Source organism: Saimiri boliviensis, chromosome 21 (assembly GCF_048565385.1).
Source record: "Saimiri boliviensis isolate mSaiBol1 chromosome 21, mSaiBol1.pri, whole genome shotgun sequence".
In the NCBI taxonomy this organism is placed as follows: domain Eukaryota; kingdom Metazoa; phylum Chordata; class Mammalia; order Primates; family Cebidae; genus Saimiri; species Saimiri boliviensis.
The window spans coordinates 33970485-33990021 of NC_133469.1; the positions used below are offsets into that span (position 1 = coordinate 33970485).

General features: G+C 44.7%; 1 protein-coding gene across 14 annotated transcripts in view; it reads left to right on the forward strand.

Moving 5' to 3' along the window:
- Positions 1–19537, forward strand: part of DEPDC5 (DEP domain containing 5, GATOR1 subcomplex subunit) — a 166584-nt gene that overhangs the window by 722 nt on the left and 146325 nt on the right. For 12 of the 14 annotated variants that reach the window (XM_074390966.1, XM_074390965.1, XM_074390970.1 and 9 more), the window contains exons 2-7: positions 175–298; positions 6036–6123; positions 7536–7582; positions 11216–11301; positions 12566–12649; positions 15151–15200. In XM_074390966.1, the coding sequence (XP_074247067.1) occupies positions 241–298; positions 6036–6123; positions 7536–7582; positions 11216–11301; positions 12566–12649; positions 15151–15200 (413 nt within the window). In that variant the 5' untranslated portion in view covers positions 175–240. The remainder of the gene's footprint in view (positions 1–174; positions 299–6035; positions 6124–7535; positions 7583–11215; positions 11302–12565; positions 12650–15150; positions 15201–19537) is intronic. The other 2 variants (XM_074390971.1, XM_074390974.1) reach the window with 1 other exon arrangement.

The window sequence follows — 19537 nt, forward strand, 5'->3', positions numbered from 1 at the left end:
GACTCTCTGCTTCTATTTGTTCTCTATCGATCCTTGTAACTGGAGGAGTGACTTCATCCTAGAGGCCCTTGGCACCACTTCACAGCACAGCAACACCAGTATCTTCACTGGCCTAAAATCAAAGAGTGGTTGCGAGGAAGACTTTGACACTCCAACCTTTTTGTTGTATTTCAGTGACAGGGAGGCAAGATGACTTCTCTGCCCCAAGCTTGGAACAGCTGAAGGAAACAACAGTAGAAGATGAGAACAACAAAGGTCTACAAACTCGTCATCCACAAGAAGGGCTTTGGGGGCAGTGGTCAGTATCAATTGGTCTTTAGGAGTTTTGTAAGTTGGCTGAAGAATACAAGGATATAGGCCGGGTGCGGTGGCTCAAGCCTGTAATCCCAGCACTTTGGGAGGCCGAGGCGGGTGGATCACGAGGTCAAGAGATCGAGACCATCCTGGTCAACATGGTGAAACCCCGTCTCTACCAAAAATACAAAAAATTAGCTGGGCATGGTGGCGCGTGCCTGTAATCCCAGCTACTCAGGAGGCTGAGGCAGGAGAATTGCCTGAACCCAGGAGGCAGAGGTTGCGGTGAGCCGAGATTGCGCCATTGCACTCCAGCCTGGGTAACAAGAGCGAAACTCCGTCTCATTAAAAAAAAAAAAAAGAATACAAGGATATAATATATACCGTGTGTACAAATACTATTTTTATATATACCATACAAAGGTAGCTAGATGCTGTATCCAGTCTTTCCCAGGTGCCTTGAAATTACACTCCCCTCGTGACAATTGAGGCTCAGCAGGCAACTAAACAGACCAAAGCAGCAACTATAATACAGTAACAAGGGGGATGGCAGGACCCTTCTAAATGCATTTGCATTCACACTTTTTTTTTTTTTTTTTTGAGACAGAGTTTCGCTCTTGTTACCCAGGCTGGAGTGCAATGGCGCAATCTCGGCTCACCACAACCTCTGCCTCCTGGGTTCAGGCAATTCTCCTGCCTCAGCCTCCTGAGTAGCTGGGATTACAGGCACGCACCACCATGCCCAGCTGATTTTTTGTATTTTTAGTAGAGACGGGGTTTCACCGTGTTGACCAGGATGGTCTCGATCTCTTGACCTCGTGATCCACCCTCCTCGGCCTCCCAAAGTGCTGGGATTACAGGCTTGAGCCACCGCGCCCGGCCCATGCATTCACACTTTTAAGGAACATTGTGAATGCTGCCGGTTTACTGCCTTTCATTTGTTTAATTGCATTGTTGTTTATTACAAATCTTCCATGTATGTTTCATAAAATTGCACCCTGCACTGGTTTGGCAGACAAGAGAAACTAAAATTATGTATCAGTTTTTACATTGAGAGAGAAGCAGCATAGATGTGCACAGAGAAAGTATGATCAAAACATGAACCTTTGCCTGGCTTCTAGGTGTGGAAAGAAGGGACAGAATACAGCACGTTATCTTGCACTGAACTGGAGTCTGGGTATCAGGTCTGCCTTTAACTTTCCTGGTGACCTTAGGCTCCTAGTGTACCTTATCTGCAAGTCGAAGGGCTTTATAATAGTTTGTCTTAATACCTTTTTTTTTTTTTTTTTTGAGATGGAGTCCCCCATGTTGTCCAGGCTGGTCTGGAACTCCTGAGCTCAGAGGAACCTTCCACCTCAACCCCCCTAGTAGTTTGGATTAGAGGCATGAGCCACTGTACCCAGTTTTCCTTAGCAACTTGAGTCCACAAATCTGCAGAATAGGAGGACACGTAGTATATATTATTTTTCTTTTGTAAGGGAATAATTTTCCATTCTGTCTTAACAGCCTTATTTACTTCCGAAATTGGAGTTAACAATATAACTCTTTTTTTTTTTTTTTTTTTTTTTTTGAGATGGAGTTTCGCTCTTGTTACCCAGCCTGGAGTGCAATGGCACGATCTCGGCTCACCGCAACCTCCGCCTCCTGGGTTCAGGCAATTCTCCTGTCTCAGCCTCCTGAGTAGCTGGGATTACATGGGATTACAGGCATGCACCACCATGCCCAGCTAATTTTTTGTATTTTTAGTAGAGACGGGGTTTCACCTTGTTGACCAAGGTTGGTCTTGATCTCTTGACCTCGTGATCCACCCTCCTCGGCCTCCCAAAGTGCTGGGATTACAGGCTTGAGCCACCGCGCCCGGCCCTGGAGTTAACAATATAATGAGTCTTTTTAATATTATATTTTAGGATGTGTTAATTTCTGTGTTATGTAGACAGAAGCCTCCAGAGGGCAAGGACTGCCAAAAAGGGAAAACAGTAGTTTCTCTATCATAGGGTGTTGTGAGGCTTAAGTAAGGTGATATATTTAAAGCATTTAGCAGAGATTTTTTTTTTTTTTTTTTTTTTTTTTTGAGACAGAGTTTCACTCTTGTTACCCGGGCTGGAGTGCAATGGCACGATCTCGGCTCACCGCAACCTCTGCCTTCTGGGTTCAGGCAGTTCTTCTGCCTCAGCCTCCTGAGTAGCTGGGATTACAGGCATGTTCCACCATGCCCAGCTAATGTTTTGTATTTTTAGTAGAGAAGGGGTTTCACCATGTTGACCAGGATGGTCTTGATCTCTTGACCTCATGATCCACCCGCCTCAGCCTCCCAAAGTGCTGGGATTATAGGCGTGAGCCACCATGCCCCGCCGACATTGCTATATTTAAACTAGAATTTCTGCTAAAATGCACAGTATATTGTTATTACTTTGTATGCTGTTGATGTTGCCTAAATATTTGCAGAGTGGACTAGAACACAGAAGTAACTTTTGGCAGAGAGAAGAATAAAGGATATAGTATATACCATGTGTACAAATATGTATTTTTATATATATCATACAAAGGTAGCTAGATGTTGTATCCAGTCTTTTGCAAGACTTTAGATCAAAATACAACTAACATCTGGACATGGTGACTCATGCCTGTAATCCCAGCATTTTGAGAGACCAAGGTGAGCAGATCACATGAGGTTAGGAATTCAGGACCAGCCTGGCCAACATGGTGAAAACCCATCTCTACTAAAAATACAAAAATTAGCAAGGTATGGTGGTGTGTGCCTGCAATTTTAACTACTAGGGAGGCTGAGGCAGGAGAATCACTTGAACCCAGGAGGCAGAGGTTGCAGTGAGCAGAGATCACACCACTGCACTTCAGCCTGGGCAATAGAGCAAGACCCTGTCTTAAAAATAAACAAGCCGGGCGCGGTGGCTCAAGCCTGTAATCCCAGCACTTTGGGAGGCCGAGGCGGGTGGATCACGAGGTCGAGAGATCGAGACCATCCTGGTCAACATGGTGAAACCCCGTCTCTACTAAAAATACAAAAAATTAGCTGGGCATGGTGGCGCCTGCCTGTAATCCCAGCTACTCAGGACGCTGAGGCAGGAGAATTGCCTGAACCCAGGAGGCAGAGGTTGTGGTGAGCCGAGATCGTGCCATTGCACTCCAGCCTGGGTAACAAGAGCGAAACTCCGTCTCAAAATAAATAAATAAATAAATAAATAAACAAAACCAACAGGTATTTATTAGTTGTATACCTGTACCAGACATAATGATTATGAATATTCAAGGTTCTTTGTCTCTAAGGAGTTTCCAGTTTGGTAAGATAGACAGGCAAAAAGAAAATCATAAAACCAAGCAGTCGGAGATACGTTCTCAGGAAGCTTAGTTTGGACTATGTAAATTAGGGGGAAACTCCAAGGAGAATTAGGTGTGAAACTGTCAGTGGAAACATTATAGCAAATAAAATTAGGGATTGCTAGGTGCAGGGGTGTGTGCCTGTAGTCCCAGCTGCTTGAAAGGCTGGGACGGAGGATCACTCAGGCCCAGGAGTTTCAGACTGTAGTGGGTTATGCTGATTGGGTGTCTGCGCTAAGTTCAGCATCAATATAATGACCTCCCAGGAACGGGGACCACCAGGTTGCCTTAGGAAGTGTGAACCACCTCAGCTTGGGAACAGAGCAGGTTAAAAACACCTGTGCTGATCAGTAGTGTGATTATGCCTGTGAACAGCCACTGTACACCAACCTAGTCAATAGCAAGACCCTGTCTCTAAAAGAAAACAAAACAAAAATTTAGGAGTAACCCAATGTTTCGTTTTACTAGGCTGAATTTTTGTTGGGTCTGATTATATTTGAAATCTGGATATACTTAATTATCATGATATTAGCATAATTAAAGGTGATGTCTTTCCCCCAAAATTAAACAGCAAAACAGTCATTTTGTCTTTAAGCTTCTGAGTTTGCAATATCTGAGGCAGTTCTCTTCGTCCCTGGTAGAGGGGCAGGGGTAGGTAAACATGAAACCACATCTCTCTCATGGTTTTTGTTTGTTTTTTGAGGTGGAGTCTTGCTCTTTTGCTCAGGCTGGAGTGCAGTGGTGTGATCTCAGCCCACTGCAACTTCCGCCTCCTGGGTTCAAGCGATTCTCCTGCCTCAGCCTCCCAAGTAGATAGGATTACAGGCACCCACCACTGCACCTGGCTAATTTTTGTATTTTTAGTAGAGACAGGGCTTCACTGTGTTGGCCAGGTCTAGAACTCCTGACCTCAAGTGATCTGCCCGCCTTGACCTCACAAAGTGCTGGGATTACAGGCATGAGCCACCTCACCTGGGCCCTCTTAAGTTTTAAGGGTTTCTTTGGGCCCTAATGTGAACTGGTACTTGACACTTTTCTCTAATCAGGTGCTGCCCTCCAAAGTCAAGGCTATTGTATTTGGTTTGACTTTTATTACATGTGAGAGGTGGTGATGAGCCTCAGGTAGAAGTCCTGAACAGTGCTAAGTAGTGACTAGTACCTAAGGTAATGAGTCCTGGTTGTATTGTTACTGGCTGTCAACTGTTCAACTGTTACTAGCTGTTTCTGAGATTATTTTTTTTCTTTTACTTTTCTTTTTATTTAATTAAATTAATTTATTTATTTATTGGTGAGACAGAGTCTTGCTCTGTTTCCCAGGCCTGACTGCATGGGGTGGAATCTCAGCTCACTGCAACCTCCGCCTCCTGAGTTGAAGTGATTCTCCTGCCTCAGCCTCCTAAGTGGCTGGGATTATAGGTGCATGCCACCATGCCTGACTAATTTTTGTATTTTTTAGTAGAGACGGGGTTTCACCATGTTTTCTAGGCTGGTCTGGAACTCCTGACCTTGTGATTTGCCGGCCTTGTCCTCCCAAAGTGCTGGGATTACAGGCTTGAGCCACTGTGTCCAGCCTCTTTTTTATTTTTTTGAGACAGTCTCGCTCTGCTGCCCACGCTGGAGTGCAGTGCCACGATCTCAGCTTACTGCAGTCTCTGCCTCCCAGGTTCAAGCGATTCACCTGCCTCAGCCTTCCAAGTAGCAGGGATTACAGGTGTTTGCCACCATGCCCAGCTAATTTTTGGACTTTTGGTAGAGACGGGGTTTTGCCATGTTAGATCCAAAGATTTTTTTTTTTTTTTTTTTTTTTTTTTTGAGACAGAGTTTCGCTCTTGTTGCCCAGGCTGGAGTGCAATGGCGCGATCTCGGCTCACCGCAACCTCCGCCTCCTGGGTTCAGGCAATTCTCCTGCCTCAGCCTCCTGAGTAGCTGGGATTACAGGCACCCGCCACCATGCCCAGCTAATTTTTAGTATTTTTAGTAGAGACGGGGTTTCACCATGTTGACCAGGATGGTCTCGATCTCTTGACCTCGTGATCCACCTGCCTCGGCCTCCCAAAGTGCTGGGATTACAGGCTTGAGCCACCGCGCCCAGCCAGATCCAAAGATTTATTGGAGTGCAATGGCGCGATCTGGGCTCACCGCAACCTCCGCCTCCTGGGTTAAGGCAATTCTCCTGCCTCAGCCTCCTGAGCAGCTGGGATTACAGGCACGTGCCACCATGCCCAGCTAATTTTTTGTATTTTTAGTAGAGGCAGGGTTTCACCATGTTGACCAGGATGGTCTCGATCTCCTGACCTTGTGATCCACCCGCCTCGGCCTCCCAAAGTGCTGGGATTACAGGCTTGAGCCACCGCGCCCGGCTATAATTAGTGTTTTCTACTCGAAGTTGTTGAATTGTCTTGCAGATGATGAGCTAGTTGTGAACCCCAAAGTGTTTCCTCACATCAAGCTTGGAGATATTGTAGAGATTGCACATCCCAACGATGAATACAGGTGAGTGTCTCATAGAATCCATGAAACTGGGAATTTTACTGTTTCCAAATTCTATCTGAGGAGTTTGAAGGGCAGATAGCTCTCTTTGCCTTTCAAAATGCTCATGCTGTGGCGGCTCAAGTCTGTATTTCCAGCACTTTGGGAGGCTGAGGTGGGCATGTCACTTCAGCCCAGGAGTTTGAGACCAGCCTGGGGAACATAATGAGACCCTGTCTTAAAAAAAAAAGTGCTCATGCCTTCTAGGATTTGATCAAGCAATAATTTTTCAAAAGTGGTCCATTCCTTCTTTTTTTTTCCCCACCTAGGTTGGAGTGCAGTGGCGTAATCTCAGCTCACGGCAACCTCTGCCTCCCAGGCTCAAGTGATTCTCCTGCTTCAGCCTCCTGATAGCTGGGATTGCAGATGTGTGCCACCATGCCCAGCTAATTTTGTATTTTTAGTAGAGACAGGGTTTCACCATATTGTCCAGGCTGGTCTCGAACTCCTGACATCAAGCGATCTACCTGCCTAGGCCTCCCACAATGCTGAGATTACAGGCATGAACCACCACAGCTCACCTTTTTTTTTGTTTGTTTTGTTTTTTTTTCAAGAGACGCAATCTCACTCTGTCACCTAGGCTGGAGTACAGTTATGGGATCTTGGCTCACTGCAATCTTTGCCTCCTGGTTCAAGTGATTCTATTGCCTTAACCTGTCGATTAGCTGGAACTGCAGGTGTGGGCTACCACACCTGGCTAGTTTTTATATTTTTAATAGAGACAGGGTTTCGCCATATTGGCCAGGCTGGTTTCAAACTCCTGACCTCAGGTGGTCCACCCACCTCAGCCTCCCAAAATGTTGGAATTACAGGCATGATCCACTGCGCCTGACCAGTGGTTCATTCCTTCTGGTTTTTTGTTTTGTTTTGTTTTTTGAGACAGAGTCTTGCTCTGTCACTCAAGCTTGAGTGCAGTGGCGTGATCTCAGCTCACTGGAACTTCCACCTCTCGAGTTCAAGTGATTCTCCTGCCTCAGCCTCCTGAGTAGCTGGGATTACAGGTTCGTACCACCGTGCCTGGCTAAGTTTTATATTTTCAGTATAGATGGGATTTCACCATGTTGGTCAGGCTGGTCTTGAACTCCTGACCTTGTGATCTGTCCACCTTGGCCTCCCAGGTGCTGGGATTACAGGGGTGAGCCACTGCACCCAGCCTTCTTCTGGTTTTAAAGCTGACATGACAACTGAAAGATTCTGTAGCATTTGTTTATTTCCTTTAGTGCATGTGCAGTTTCTTTGTTTCTAAAGGAGATTTCTCCCTTGCTGTGCTGTAAGTTACAGAATGTCTAGAGTGACCTGTTTACCTTTTGTAGGGGTTAAGGAGCTAGGTAGTTACTGCTCACAGTCTTCTAACTCTCTGTTGCTTTCTTTTCCAGCCCTCTGCTTTTGCAGGTCAAATCACTTAAGGAAGATTTACAGAAGGGTAAGAATTACATCACTCCTCTAAGATTTTTGTCTTTACTGCCTCAGAAACTGCAAGAAACCTCTTCCAAATCTCAAGGGATGAGAGAAAGTAATTCTCTTCTTTTTAAAAAAAAAAACTTTAAATTTAATTTTAGATTCAGGTGGTACATGGGCATGTTTGTTACTTGGATATATTGTGTTCTGGTGGGGATTAGGCTTCTATTGTATCCATTACTCACATAGTGAACATTGTATCTGATAGAACAGATACAGATGCAGAACATTGTATCTGTATCTGAACATTGTATTTTTCTTTTCTTTTTTTTTTATTTAAAAAAAAACATTGTATTTTCAACTCTCATTCTCTTCCTTTTTCCCTTTTTGGAATCCCAAGTGTCTTTTATTTCCATCTTCATGTCCAGGTGTATCCACTGTCTAGTTTCCACTTATAGGTGAGAACGTACAGTATTTGGTTTTCTGTTTGTGAGTTAGTTCACTTAGAATAATGGGATTACAGGCATGAGCCACCATGCCTGGCCTCTCCAATGTTATTTTCTTACTCCTGTTAGATTCAATTAGTCCCAGCTACTCTGGAGGCTGACGTGGAAGGATCATTTCAGCCCAAGAGTTTGAGGTTACAGCGAGCTATGATGGTGCCACCACACTCTAGCCTGGTGAACAGAGCAAGACCTTATCTCAAAAAACAAAAAAAGAAAAAGAAAGAAAGAAAGAAAAAAATACACAACCTGCCTGTTGCCCATGTGAACATCCAAGTAGAGTTCCTCACACCTTGATCTCCCAAAGTGCTGAGATTGCAGACATCATCCACCACATCTGGCCCATTTTTGCCGAGACTATTTGTTAAATGCCTACCCTAGGCCAGGCGCGGTGGCTCAAGCCTGTAATCCCAGCACTTTGAGAGGCCGAGGCGGGTGGATCACAAGGTCAAGAGTTCGAGACCATCCTGGTCAACATGGTGAAACCCCGTCTCTACTAAAAAATCCAAAAAAATTAGCTGGGCATGGTGGCGCGTGCCTGTAATCCCAGCTACTCAGGAGGCTGAGGCAGGAGAATTGCCTGAACCCAGGAGGCGGAGGTTGCAGTGAGCCGAGATCGCGCCATTGCACTCCAGCCTGGGTAACAAGTGAAACTCCGTCTCAAAAAAAAAAAAAAAAAATGCCTACCCTGAGTGATTAGGGATTGGGGATGAAGAAATATATTTTGATGATTGTCCACCACATGTGCAAGGCACTGTCCTGGGAGCTTTGTGTAATCTAGCTTTATCTTCCCAACAACTCTTGAGTGAGTGAGGAAACTTAGTGTCTGCCAGACTGTGTAGTCTAGGCATAGCCAGAAGCAGTGGTTCCTGCTTACTCATTCTGGATTCAGATCTTTTTTTTTTTCCGTCTGATAGCTATGCCATGCTCTTCAAAGAACCAAAATGTTAATTGATAGTAAATAATATACTCTTTTAAATAGTTCTTAAGAGAAAAAAACAAACGTCTTGGTTGCTCTAAAAGGCTTTGATGGCTGGGTGTGGTGGCTGACACCTATAATCCAGCACTTAGGGACACTGAGGTACGTGGCTCACCTGAGGTCAGGAATTTGAGATCAGCTTGACTAACATGGTGAAACCCCATCACTACTAAAAATATAAAATTAGCTGGGCATTGTGGCGCATGCCTGTAGTCCTTGCTACTTGGGAGGCTGAGACAGGAGAATTGCTTGAGTCTGGAAGGTGGAACTTGTGGTGAGTCGAGATGGTGCCATTGCACTCCAGCCTGGGCAACAAGAGCAAAGCTCTGTCTCAAAATGAGTAAATAAAGAGCTTTAATGTCACCTACTCTTTTTCTTTCTTTCTTTTTTTTTAAAAAAAGAGATGAAGTCTTGCTCTGTCGCCCAGGCTGGAGGACAGTGGTGAGATCTTGGCTCACTGCAACCTGCACCTCCTGGGTTCAAGCGATTTTCCTGCCTCAGCCTCCCAGGTAGCTGGGACTACAGTAGGTGTACACCACCATGACAGGGTAATTTTTATATTTTTAATAGAGATAGGGTTTCTTCATGCTGGCCAGACTGGTCTCAAACTCCTCACTTCAGGTGATCTGTCTGCCTCAACCTCCCAAAGTCGTGGGATTACAGGTGTGAGCCACTGTACCATCAGACCTGGCATTTTTTTTTTTTTCCCTTTCAGACAGGGCCTCTCTCGGTTGTTCAGACTGGAGTGCAGTGGTGCAGTCACTGCTCACTGCAGCCTCAACCTCCCTGGGTGCAAGCGATCCTCCCATCTTCCACCTCCACCTCCTGAGTAGCTAAACCCCAGATGTCCAGCCCACAGGATCATGCCCGACTTATTTTTTATTTTTTATTTTTTTAAAATTTTTGCTTAGGCTGGTCTTGAACTCCTGGGCTCAAGTGTTCCTTCTGACTTGGCCTCCTAAAGTGCTAGGATATACAGGCATGAGCCACCGTGCCTGTATACCCACTCATACTTAACCATTTGATACTTCAGTTTGAGGAGAAAACAGTCTATAAAACCTGGCTACTCTGGTTACACTGCCTATGAGTTAGCCTTTCTCTGCAAGGAGCAGAAAAAAAAAAAAAATTTAGGCCAGGCATGGTGACTCACACCTGTAATCCCAGCACTTTGGGAGGCCAAGGTGGGTGGACTCACCTGAGGTCAGGTGCTCAAGACCAGCTTGGCTAACATGATGGTGGTGCATGCCTGTAATCCCAGCTACTCAGGAGGCTGAGGCAGGAGGATCACTTGAACCCAGGAGGCGGAGGTTGCGATGAGCCGAGGTCGTGCCACTGCACACCAGCCCGGGTGACGGGGAGACTCCATCTCAAAAAAAAAAAAAAAAAAAAAAAAATTAAAGATTTAAAAAGAATTCCATAAAACCTTAATCTTCAGAATGGCCTTCATGCCTTCCCCCAGCTCCTGCCCCCTGTTATGTTTGTTACCAGACTTAAGGGCTCATTGAAAAGTTTGTTTTTTATTTCACTACCACTGGTGATACCTTCATTCCAAAGAGAAGATCTTCTTCTTCTGGATTTTTACAGGTTTTTGAACTTTCTTATCTTCCTTCTTATTTTATTTATTTATTTATTTATTTATTGAGACAGAGTCTCATTCTGTCACCCAGGCTGGAGTGCAGTGGTACCATCTCAGCTCACTACAACCTCTGCCTCTGGGATTCAAGAGATTCTCATGCCTCAGCCTTCTGGGTAGCTTGGATTACAGGCACCCACCACCATGGCCAGCTAATTTTTGTAATTTTAGTAGAGACAGGGTTTCACCATGTTGTCCAGGCTGGTCTTGAACTCCTGACCTCAGGTTACCTTCCTGCCTCCCTCCTAAAGTGCTGGGATTACAGGCATGGGCCACTATTCCCAGCCTCTTATCTTTCTTCTTAAATCTTTTCCCTCCCTTCTCCCTTTTTCTATCCCTTTTTGTTGATTGCTTAGCCTCTGGTTTTATTTCACCTTAAAAGCAGAGAATTGTTTAAATTCTAAGCTTCTGAAAGGAAGAGGCTGTGTTGCCCATGTCAGTTGATCAATTGTGTTGCTTACTGTTTGAATATTTATAGATTAGAATATATTGAACTGCTTCTTCAGAATGTGTTATCTGAGCCAGATATTATTTCTGTTTTAGAAACTATCAGTGTGGACCAGACTGTGACTCAAGTGTTCAGGCTAAGACCTTATCAAGATGTCTATGTTAATGTTGTAGACCCTAAGGTATGTCTTTGTTTTGGACTTGAATATCTTTTTGGAATGATTAGCACCCTTCCTCAAGGTTAGATTACTAAGGAAATAATGGGTTACTTAAGTGTAGTGTTAGACTGTTAAATTGTGTGGCCTGTTACGTGTGGTAATTTCAGCATGTTGGGAGGCTGAGACAGGAGGATCATTTGAGGCCAGGAGTTCAAGACCATCCTGAGCAGCATAGCTAGACCTTGTCTTTACTAGAACTATTCTTTTTGTTGTGAGATGGAGTCTCACTCTGTTGCCTGGGCTTGGGTTCAGTGGTGCATTCTCAGCTCACTGCAACCTCCCTTTCTGGGGTTCAAGTGATTATGCTGCCTCAGCCTCCTGAGTAGTTGGGATTACACGTGTACACCACCACACATGGCTCATTTTTGTACTTTTGTAGAGATGGGGTTTCACCGTGTTGGCCAGGCTGGTCTTGAATTCCTGACCCCAGGTAATTCTGTCCCCTCCTTGGCCTCCCAAAGTGCTGGGATTATAGGCAGGAGCCACTGCACCCTGCCTACTAAAACTTTTCTAAAAGATTAGCTGGGAGTGTTGGCATGTGCCTGTAGTCCCAACTACTCTGGAGGCTGAGGCTGGAGGATTGCCTGAGCCCAGGAGGTTGAGGTTGTAGTGAGCTATGAGCTATGGTTGCACTACTGCATGTCATCCTGGGCAACAGCATGAGACCTTGTCTTATAAAAATAAGTATGTGCGCCGGGCACGGTGGCTCAAGCCTGTAATCCCAGCACTTTGAGAGGCCGAGGCGGGTGGATCACGAGGTCGAGAGATCAAGACCATCCTGGTCAACATGGTGAAACCCCGTCTCTACTAAAAGTGCAAAAAATTAGCTGGGCATGGTGGCACGTGCCTGTAATCCCAGCTACTCAGGAGGCTGAGGCAGGAGAATTGCCTGAGCCCAGGAGGCGGAGGTTGCGGTGAGCCGAGATCGCGCCATTGCACTGCAGCCTGGGTAACAAGAGCGAAACTCCGTCTCAAAAAAAAAAAAAAAAAAAAATAAGTATGTAGGCAGTAGGTGGTAGCTCATGCCTGTAATCCTAGCACTTTAGGAGGCCAAGGCAGGTGGATCACTTGAGGTCAGGGGTTTGAGATGAGTCAGAGTTCTGCTACTGATCTTTTAGTAGGTTTCTTTTTTTCCGTAAAGTTTTTTTCCATGGTAAGTGGGTATTATCTTAGGACTATAAAGTGTGGCAAAGTGATGCCAGATATATTAATTGATTATTCCTTTTAGGATGTGACCCTTGACCTAGTGGAGTTAACTTTTAAGGATCAGTATATTGGCCGTGGGGATATGTGGCGACTAAAGAAAAGTTTGGTAAGATGTGATTTATTTGAAAGTCTGTTACTTTTTCCATTATGTGAATAATCCCTGTTGTTTTTTTTTTTTTTCTTGAGACGGAGTTTCGCTCTTGTTACCCAGGCTGGAGTGCAATGGCACGATCTCGGCTCACCACAACCTCCACCTCCTGTGTTCAAGCAATTCTCCTGCCTCAGCCTCCTGAGGAGCTGGGATTACAGGCATGCGCCACCATGCCCAGCTGATATTTTTGTATTTTTAGGAGAGACGGGGTTTCACCATGTTGATCAGGATGGTCTCGATCTCTCGACCTCGTGATCCACCCGCCTCGGCCTCCCAAAGTGCTGGGATTACAGGCTTGAGCCACCGCGCCCGGCTAATCCCTGTTTTTTATAGGAGAAGAATATAAAATCATTTCTGATTTCAGCATCTACAGACAATTATTTTAAATGTCTTGTGTGTTCTTCCATTCTCTTCGTTCTTTAAAAATCTTTTATTTGTTTACTGTTACAGATTTTTACTAAGCATTTTTGGTTTAGCTAGGAAATTATACTGTATTTTACATTTAAATAGAGACTTAGTTTTCAGGTTTTCACTTGATCCCATTTGCTCCTCATATCTCCTCTTCGTGGACAGGTATTTTTTATCCCTAATTTATAGAGGTAGAAACTGAGATTGAGAAGTTAGGTAATTACCCAAGGCTAGATAGCAAGTTGCCCCTTGGCCAAAACCCTAGTCCTGTGGCTTCCAGATCACACTGCTTTTTGCTTGTACCCTCCTCCCATTTTCCTCCTGTATTCATCGTTGTTGTTGTTTTGAGACAGTTTCGCTCTTTTGAAGTTTCACTGGAGTGAAGTGGTGTAATTCCGGCTCACTGCAACCCTGGTTCCCTGAGTTCAAGGGATTCTCCTGCCTCAGCCTCCTGAGTAACTGGCATTGTAGGCGTCCACCACTGCACCCTGCTAAGTTTTTTTGTATTTTTAGTAGAGTCTGGTTTCACGATGTTAGCTAGGCTGGTCTCAAACTCCTGACCTCAGGTGATCTGCCTGCTTTGTCCTCCCAAAGTGTTAGGATTATAGGCATGAGCCACAGTGCCTGGCCTATTTTTTTTTTTGAGACGGAGTTTCACTCTTGTTACCCAGGCTGGAGTGCAATGGCGCGATCTCGGCTTACCGCAACCTCCGCCTCCCGGGTTCAAGTAATTCTCCTGCCTCAGCCTCCTGAGTAGCTGGGATTACAGGCACGTTCCACCATGCCCAGCTAATTTTTTTGGTATTTTTATTACAGACGGGGTTTCACCATGTTGACCAGGATGGTCTCGATCTCGACCTCGTGATCCACCCGCCTCGGCCTCCCAAAGTGCTGGGATTACAGGCTTGAGCCATCGCGCCCGGCCTGCCTGGCCCATTTTTCTAAATAAAAACATTTTTATTTTAATTGTTTTTTTTTTTTTCTTTTTTCTTTTTAATGTTCTTTTATTTCCATAGGTTACTAGGAAACAGGTGGTGTTTGGTTACATGAGTAAGTTTTTTTTTTGTTTGTTTTTTTAAAATTTCTTTTATATGAGTAAGTTCTTTTGGTATACCTGTCATCCGAACCGTATACGCTGTACCCATATTTATTAATTTTTTATGGACATTTTACTTGTAATGTTTAGTCATCAGAATTGTGAACTGGTTCTGAAAATTCTCATTGGACTGTTTTTTTTTCCCATATTGACACTATTCAAAAGAAGTGAAGTTTTTGCATATTATGAAACAACAAATTTTAGGTAGAATTTCCATACAGTATATTTTCAGGGAAAAAAACTGCTTGATTTTTTTATTTGGTGAGGGTTCTGTTTTCTAAAGTGAGGGATAAAATGAGAAACAACAATATTTAAATAAGCATGTAAATGTAGATATATATGTAAACATATGCAAAGATAAGTATATTTGTAAAGCTGGTCATTTATTATCCACCTGGTCTTTCCTATTATTTATACTTGCCAAACTCTTTTTTTTTTTTTTTGAGACGGAGTTTTTTGCTCTTGTCACCCAGGCTGGAGTGCAATGGCGTGATCTCGGCTCACCGCAACTTCCGCCTCCTGGGTTCAGGCAATTCTCCTGCCTCAGCCTCCCGAGTAGCTGGGATTACAGGCACGCGCCACCATGCCCAGCTAATTTTTTGTATTTTTAGTAGAGACAGGGTTTCACCATGTTGACCAGGTTGGTCTCGATCTCTCGACCTTGTGATCCACCCGCCTCGGCCTCCCAAAGTGCTGGGATTACAGGCTTGAGCCACCGCGCCCAGCCCTACTTGCCAAACTCTTTAAGCACCTACTGTCATACCTGCCCTAGTGGGTTTTCCTGTGGGGTAAATCTATTACTCACAAGCTAGTTGAACTTTGGGTTGGTAGAAGAAATTAGAAAGCTACGAGTTCTTGTTTGTTATTTTTCACGGCCTTAGTATGTTAATCACTCTCTCTCTTTCTCTCTCTCCCTCTTTCTTTCCTTTCCTCTCTCTCCCCGTCCTCTTAGGTCAGCACATGTGCCTATATCACCCAGAAGGTGGAGTTTGCTGGCATCAGGTAGATATCACATCACTCTTTCCTTATCTGTGCAGTAGCTGTGCTACATAAAGCAATTGAGGCATATAGATGTCTATATAGTAAAATGCATAAAAGTATAAAATGTTAGATTGTTGTAGCTCAAACAAACAACAAAATGCATGATAGTCGCTTGAGGCTTAATGGAAGAAGTTGCTGAAGCCATCTGGCCTTCTGTAAAAAAGGAAGTAGAAAAAAAAAAAGGAGATAGAGACTCATAATTTTAGAATTGGAAAAACCCTAGATGAACATGTCAAATCATACCTTCTCATTTTACAAATTAGGAAATGGGCTTAGACACATAAAATGACTGGCACATTAGTTACTTTTTTAACTGTACTACTGTACTCTTTATTAAAACTATTTCTATATTTTAGTTTGTGAATAAAGGGACTTTTTGAAATCCCCTTTAAAAAAGGGGCTGGGTGTGTGGCTCATGCTTGTAATCCACACTTAGGGATGCAGAGGTGGTTAGATTATTGCTTTAGCCTAGGAGTTCAAGACCAGCCTGGGCAACATGGTGAGACTGTTTCTACAAAAAATATAAAAATTAGCTGGGTGTAGTGGCATGCATCTTGTAGTCCAGCTACTCGAGAGGCTGAGAGGTGGGAGGACCACTTGAGGCCGGCAGGTAGAGGCTGCAGTGAGTTGGGATCACACCACTGTACTCCAGCCTGGATGACAGAGCAAGACCTTGCCTAAAAAAAAAAAAAAAAAAAAAAAAAAAAAAAAATCAGAAGGTATTTCAGGCACAGGGGCTGACACCTGTAATCCCAACATTTCGAGAGGCCAAGGTGGGCAGAGTGTCTATGAGCTCCAGGAGTTGAAGACTATCCTGGGCCACATGATGAATAGTGTCTACAAAACAAAAACAAAAACAAAACAGGCATGGTGGCATGTCACTGTAGTCCCAGCTACTCAGGAGGCTGAGGTGGGAGGATGACCTGAGCCCTGGGAGATCGAGGCTGCAGTAAGATACGATCATGTCCCTTCACTCAAGCCTGGTTGACAGAGGGAGACTGTCTCAAAAAAAAAAAAAAGTGGCCGGGCGCGGTGGCTCAAGCCTGTAATCCCAGCACTTTGGGAGGCCGAGGCGGGTGGATCACGAGGTCGAGAGATCGAGACCAACCATGGTCAACACGGTGAAACCCCGTCTCTACTAAATATACAAAAAATTAGCTGGGCATGGTGGTGCGTGCCTATAATCCCAGCTACTCAGGAGGCTGAGGCAGGAGAATTGCCTGAACCCAGGAGGCGGAGGTTGCGGTGAGCCGAGATCGCGCCATTGCACTCCAGCCTGGGTAACAAGAGCGAAACTCCGTCTCAAAAAAAAAAAAAAAAAAAAAAGTATACCATTCAAATAGTTCAGAGAGCTGTCTCATGAAATATATGTTCTTCTCCCCAGAAACAACCTGTTTATTTCCTGAAATTTACTGCATATACACAATCATATTTATGTCTTGTTAACTCACTTGTGATCCTAAGATTGATCAGCGGGGTCACATGGTTCAGTGTAGTCCATCGTTATAAAGCTCCCCATCAACTTTTCTTTTTTGGGTTTTTTTTTTGTTTTGTTTTTTTTTTGAGATGGAGTCTCACACTGTTGCCCAGGCTGGAGTGCAGTGATGCAATCTTGGCTCACTGCAACTTTTGCCTCCTGGTTCAAGCAATGTTTCTGCCTTGGCCTCCCCAGTAGCTAGGACTATAGGTGCACACCATCACCATGCCCAGCTAATTTTTGTGTATTTAGTAGAGATGGATTTCACCATATTGGCAGGCTGGTCTTGAACTGCTGACCTCGTGATCTACCCACCTCGTCCTCCCAAAGTGTTGGGATTATAGTCATGAGCCATCTCATCCAGCCTATCTGGTGTAATTTTGAAAACAGCTCTGTAAGGTGTAGGCTTCATTGTCTCTTTTTTTGTTTGTTTGTTTTTTGAGACAGTCTCACTCTGTTGCCCAGACTGGAGTGCAGTGGTTTGATCATAGCTCACTACAGCCGTGACCTCCGAGGCCCAAGTGATCCTCCTACCTCAGCCTCCTGGGTAGCTGGAACTACAGGCATGTGCCACTGCACCCGCTTAATTTTTTGTATGTTTCGTAGAAACAGAGTCTCACTGTGTTGCCCATGCTGGTCTCAAACTGCTGGGCTCAAGTGATCTGCTAACCTTGGCTTTCCAAAGTGCTGCAATTACAGGTATGAGTCACCATGTCCGGCCCATTGTCTCATTTTTAAAGATAATGCTGCTGAACCTCATGAGTTACTATGGCCATTGACCTAGTAAGTGATATTCAGCTGGGATTTCTGCCTAGACCAGTTTCTTCTCCAGGCTGGTCAGGTGTGAAAGCTATGCTTTTCTACCATGCTATCCACTTCTTTTTTATTTTTATTTTTTGAGACAGAGTTTCACTTTTGTTGTCCAGGCTGGAGTGCAGTGGCACGATCTTGGCTCACTGCAACCTCCATCTCCCGGGTTCAAGCGATACTCCTGGGTTAGCTTCCAGAGTAGTTAGGATTATAGGCACCCACCACCATGCCTGTTTAATTTTTAGCATTTTTATAGAAATGGCCAGGCTGGTCTTGAACTCCTGACCTTGTGATCCAGCTGCCTTGGCCTTTGAAAGTGCTGGGATTACAGGCATGAGCCACTGCACCTGGCCTTAGACTATCCACTTCTTGCCCTCAAAAATGCATGGAAGGCCGGGCGCGGTGGCTCAAGCCTGTAATCCCAGCACTTTGGGAGGCCGAGGCGGGTGGATCACGAGGTTGAGAGATCGAGACCATCCGGTCAACATGGTGAAACCCCGTCTCTACTAAAAATACAGAAAATTAGCTGGGCATGGTGGCGCGTGCCTGTAATCCCAGCTACTCAGGAGGCTGAGGCAGGAGAATTGCTTGAACCCGGGAGGCGGAGGTTGCGGTGAGCCGAGATCGCGCCATTGCACTCCAGCCTGGGTAACAAGAGCGAAACTCTGTCTCAAAAAAAAAAAAAAAAAAAAAATGCATGGAGAAAAATACATCAATCCCAAAAAATGTAATGCCAAGCTGCCATTAATTTTTTTTATTTTTATTTTTTATTTTTGAGACCAAGTCTCTCTCTGTTGCCCACGTTGGAGTACAATGGCATGATCTCAGCTCACTGCTGCCTCCTGGGTTCAAACAATTTTCCTGCCTCACCCTCCCTACGTAGCTAGGACTACAGATGCATGTCACCGTACCCTGCTAATTTTTGTATTTTTAGTAGAGACGGGGTTTCGCCATATTGGCCAGGCTGGTCTCGAACTGATGACCTCAGGTGATCCACCTACCTCGGCTTCTCAGAGTTCTGGGATTACAGGCACGAGTCACTGCGCCTGGCCCTAATTTCTTTGTTTCTTTCTTTTTTTTTTTAAAGCAGAGTGGTCTCCATTGAATAGGGACCCTGAACCTTTTTTATGCCTTCGTTCTGCTTGTGTGGTTTTTTTTTTGTTTGTTTTTTTGTTTGAGATGGAGTCTTGCTGTCACCAGGCTGGAGTGCAGTGGCGCAATCTTGGCTCACTGCAACCTCCGCCTCCTGGGTTCAAGCGATTCTTCTGCCTCAGCCTCCCAAGTAGCTGGGACCACAGGTGTGTGCCACCACGCTTAGCTAGTTTTTTTTGTATTTTTAGTAGAGATGGGGTTTCACCATGTTGGCCAGGATGATCTCGATCTCTTGACCTCGTGATCCTCCCACCTTGGCCTCCCAAAGTGCTGGGTTTACAGGTGTGAGCCACCGTGCCCAGCCATCTGCTTGTGTTCGAATCCTGATATGAAGATGGACTTTTGTCTCTATTGAAATTCATTGTATAAAACCTAGGATTAGCAAAATTGCTCATCAGTACTTCTTAACTTTTTATGTAACATAGACCCTACTGAGATTCGACCAAAGCTATAGTTTCTCTGCCCAGAAAAATTTGCATCATTTCAGAGGGTTCATCTGGCCCACAAGCCCTTCTTTAGACGTATACGTGGACTCCCAGATTAAGAGCTCCTGTTCATGTTCAGTATAATATGAGAGTTCTTTATATTGAACAATCTGTTCATAGAGCTCTTTTTGAAAATCTGTAATCAGTCAGGTCATTTGAGTATAAATAGCAGAGCCACCTGAAGTTGCCCCTGTTTCTTTGTGGTTTGTTTTATTTTTGTTTTTTGAGACGGAGTCCCACTCTGTTGCCCAGGCTTGGCTTGCTACAACCACCACCTTCTGGGTTCAGGCGATTCTTCTGCTTCAGCCTCCTGAGTAGTTGGGACTATAGGCATATGCCACCATGTCCGGCTAAAATTTGCATTTTTAATAGAG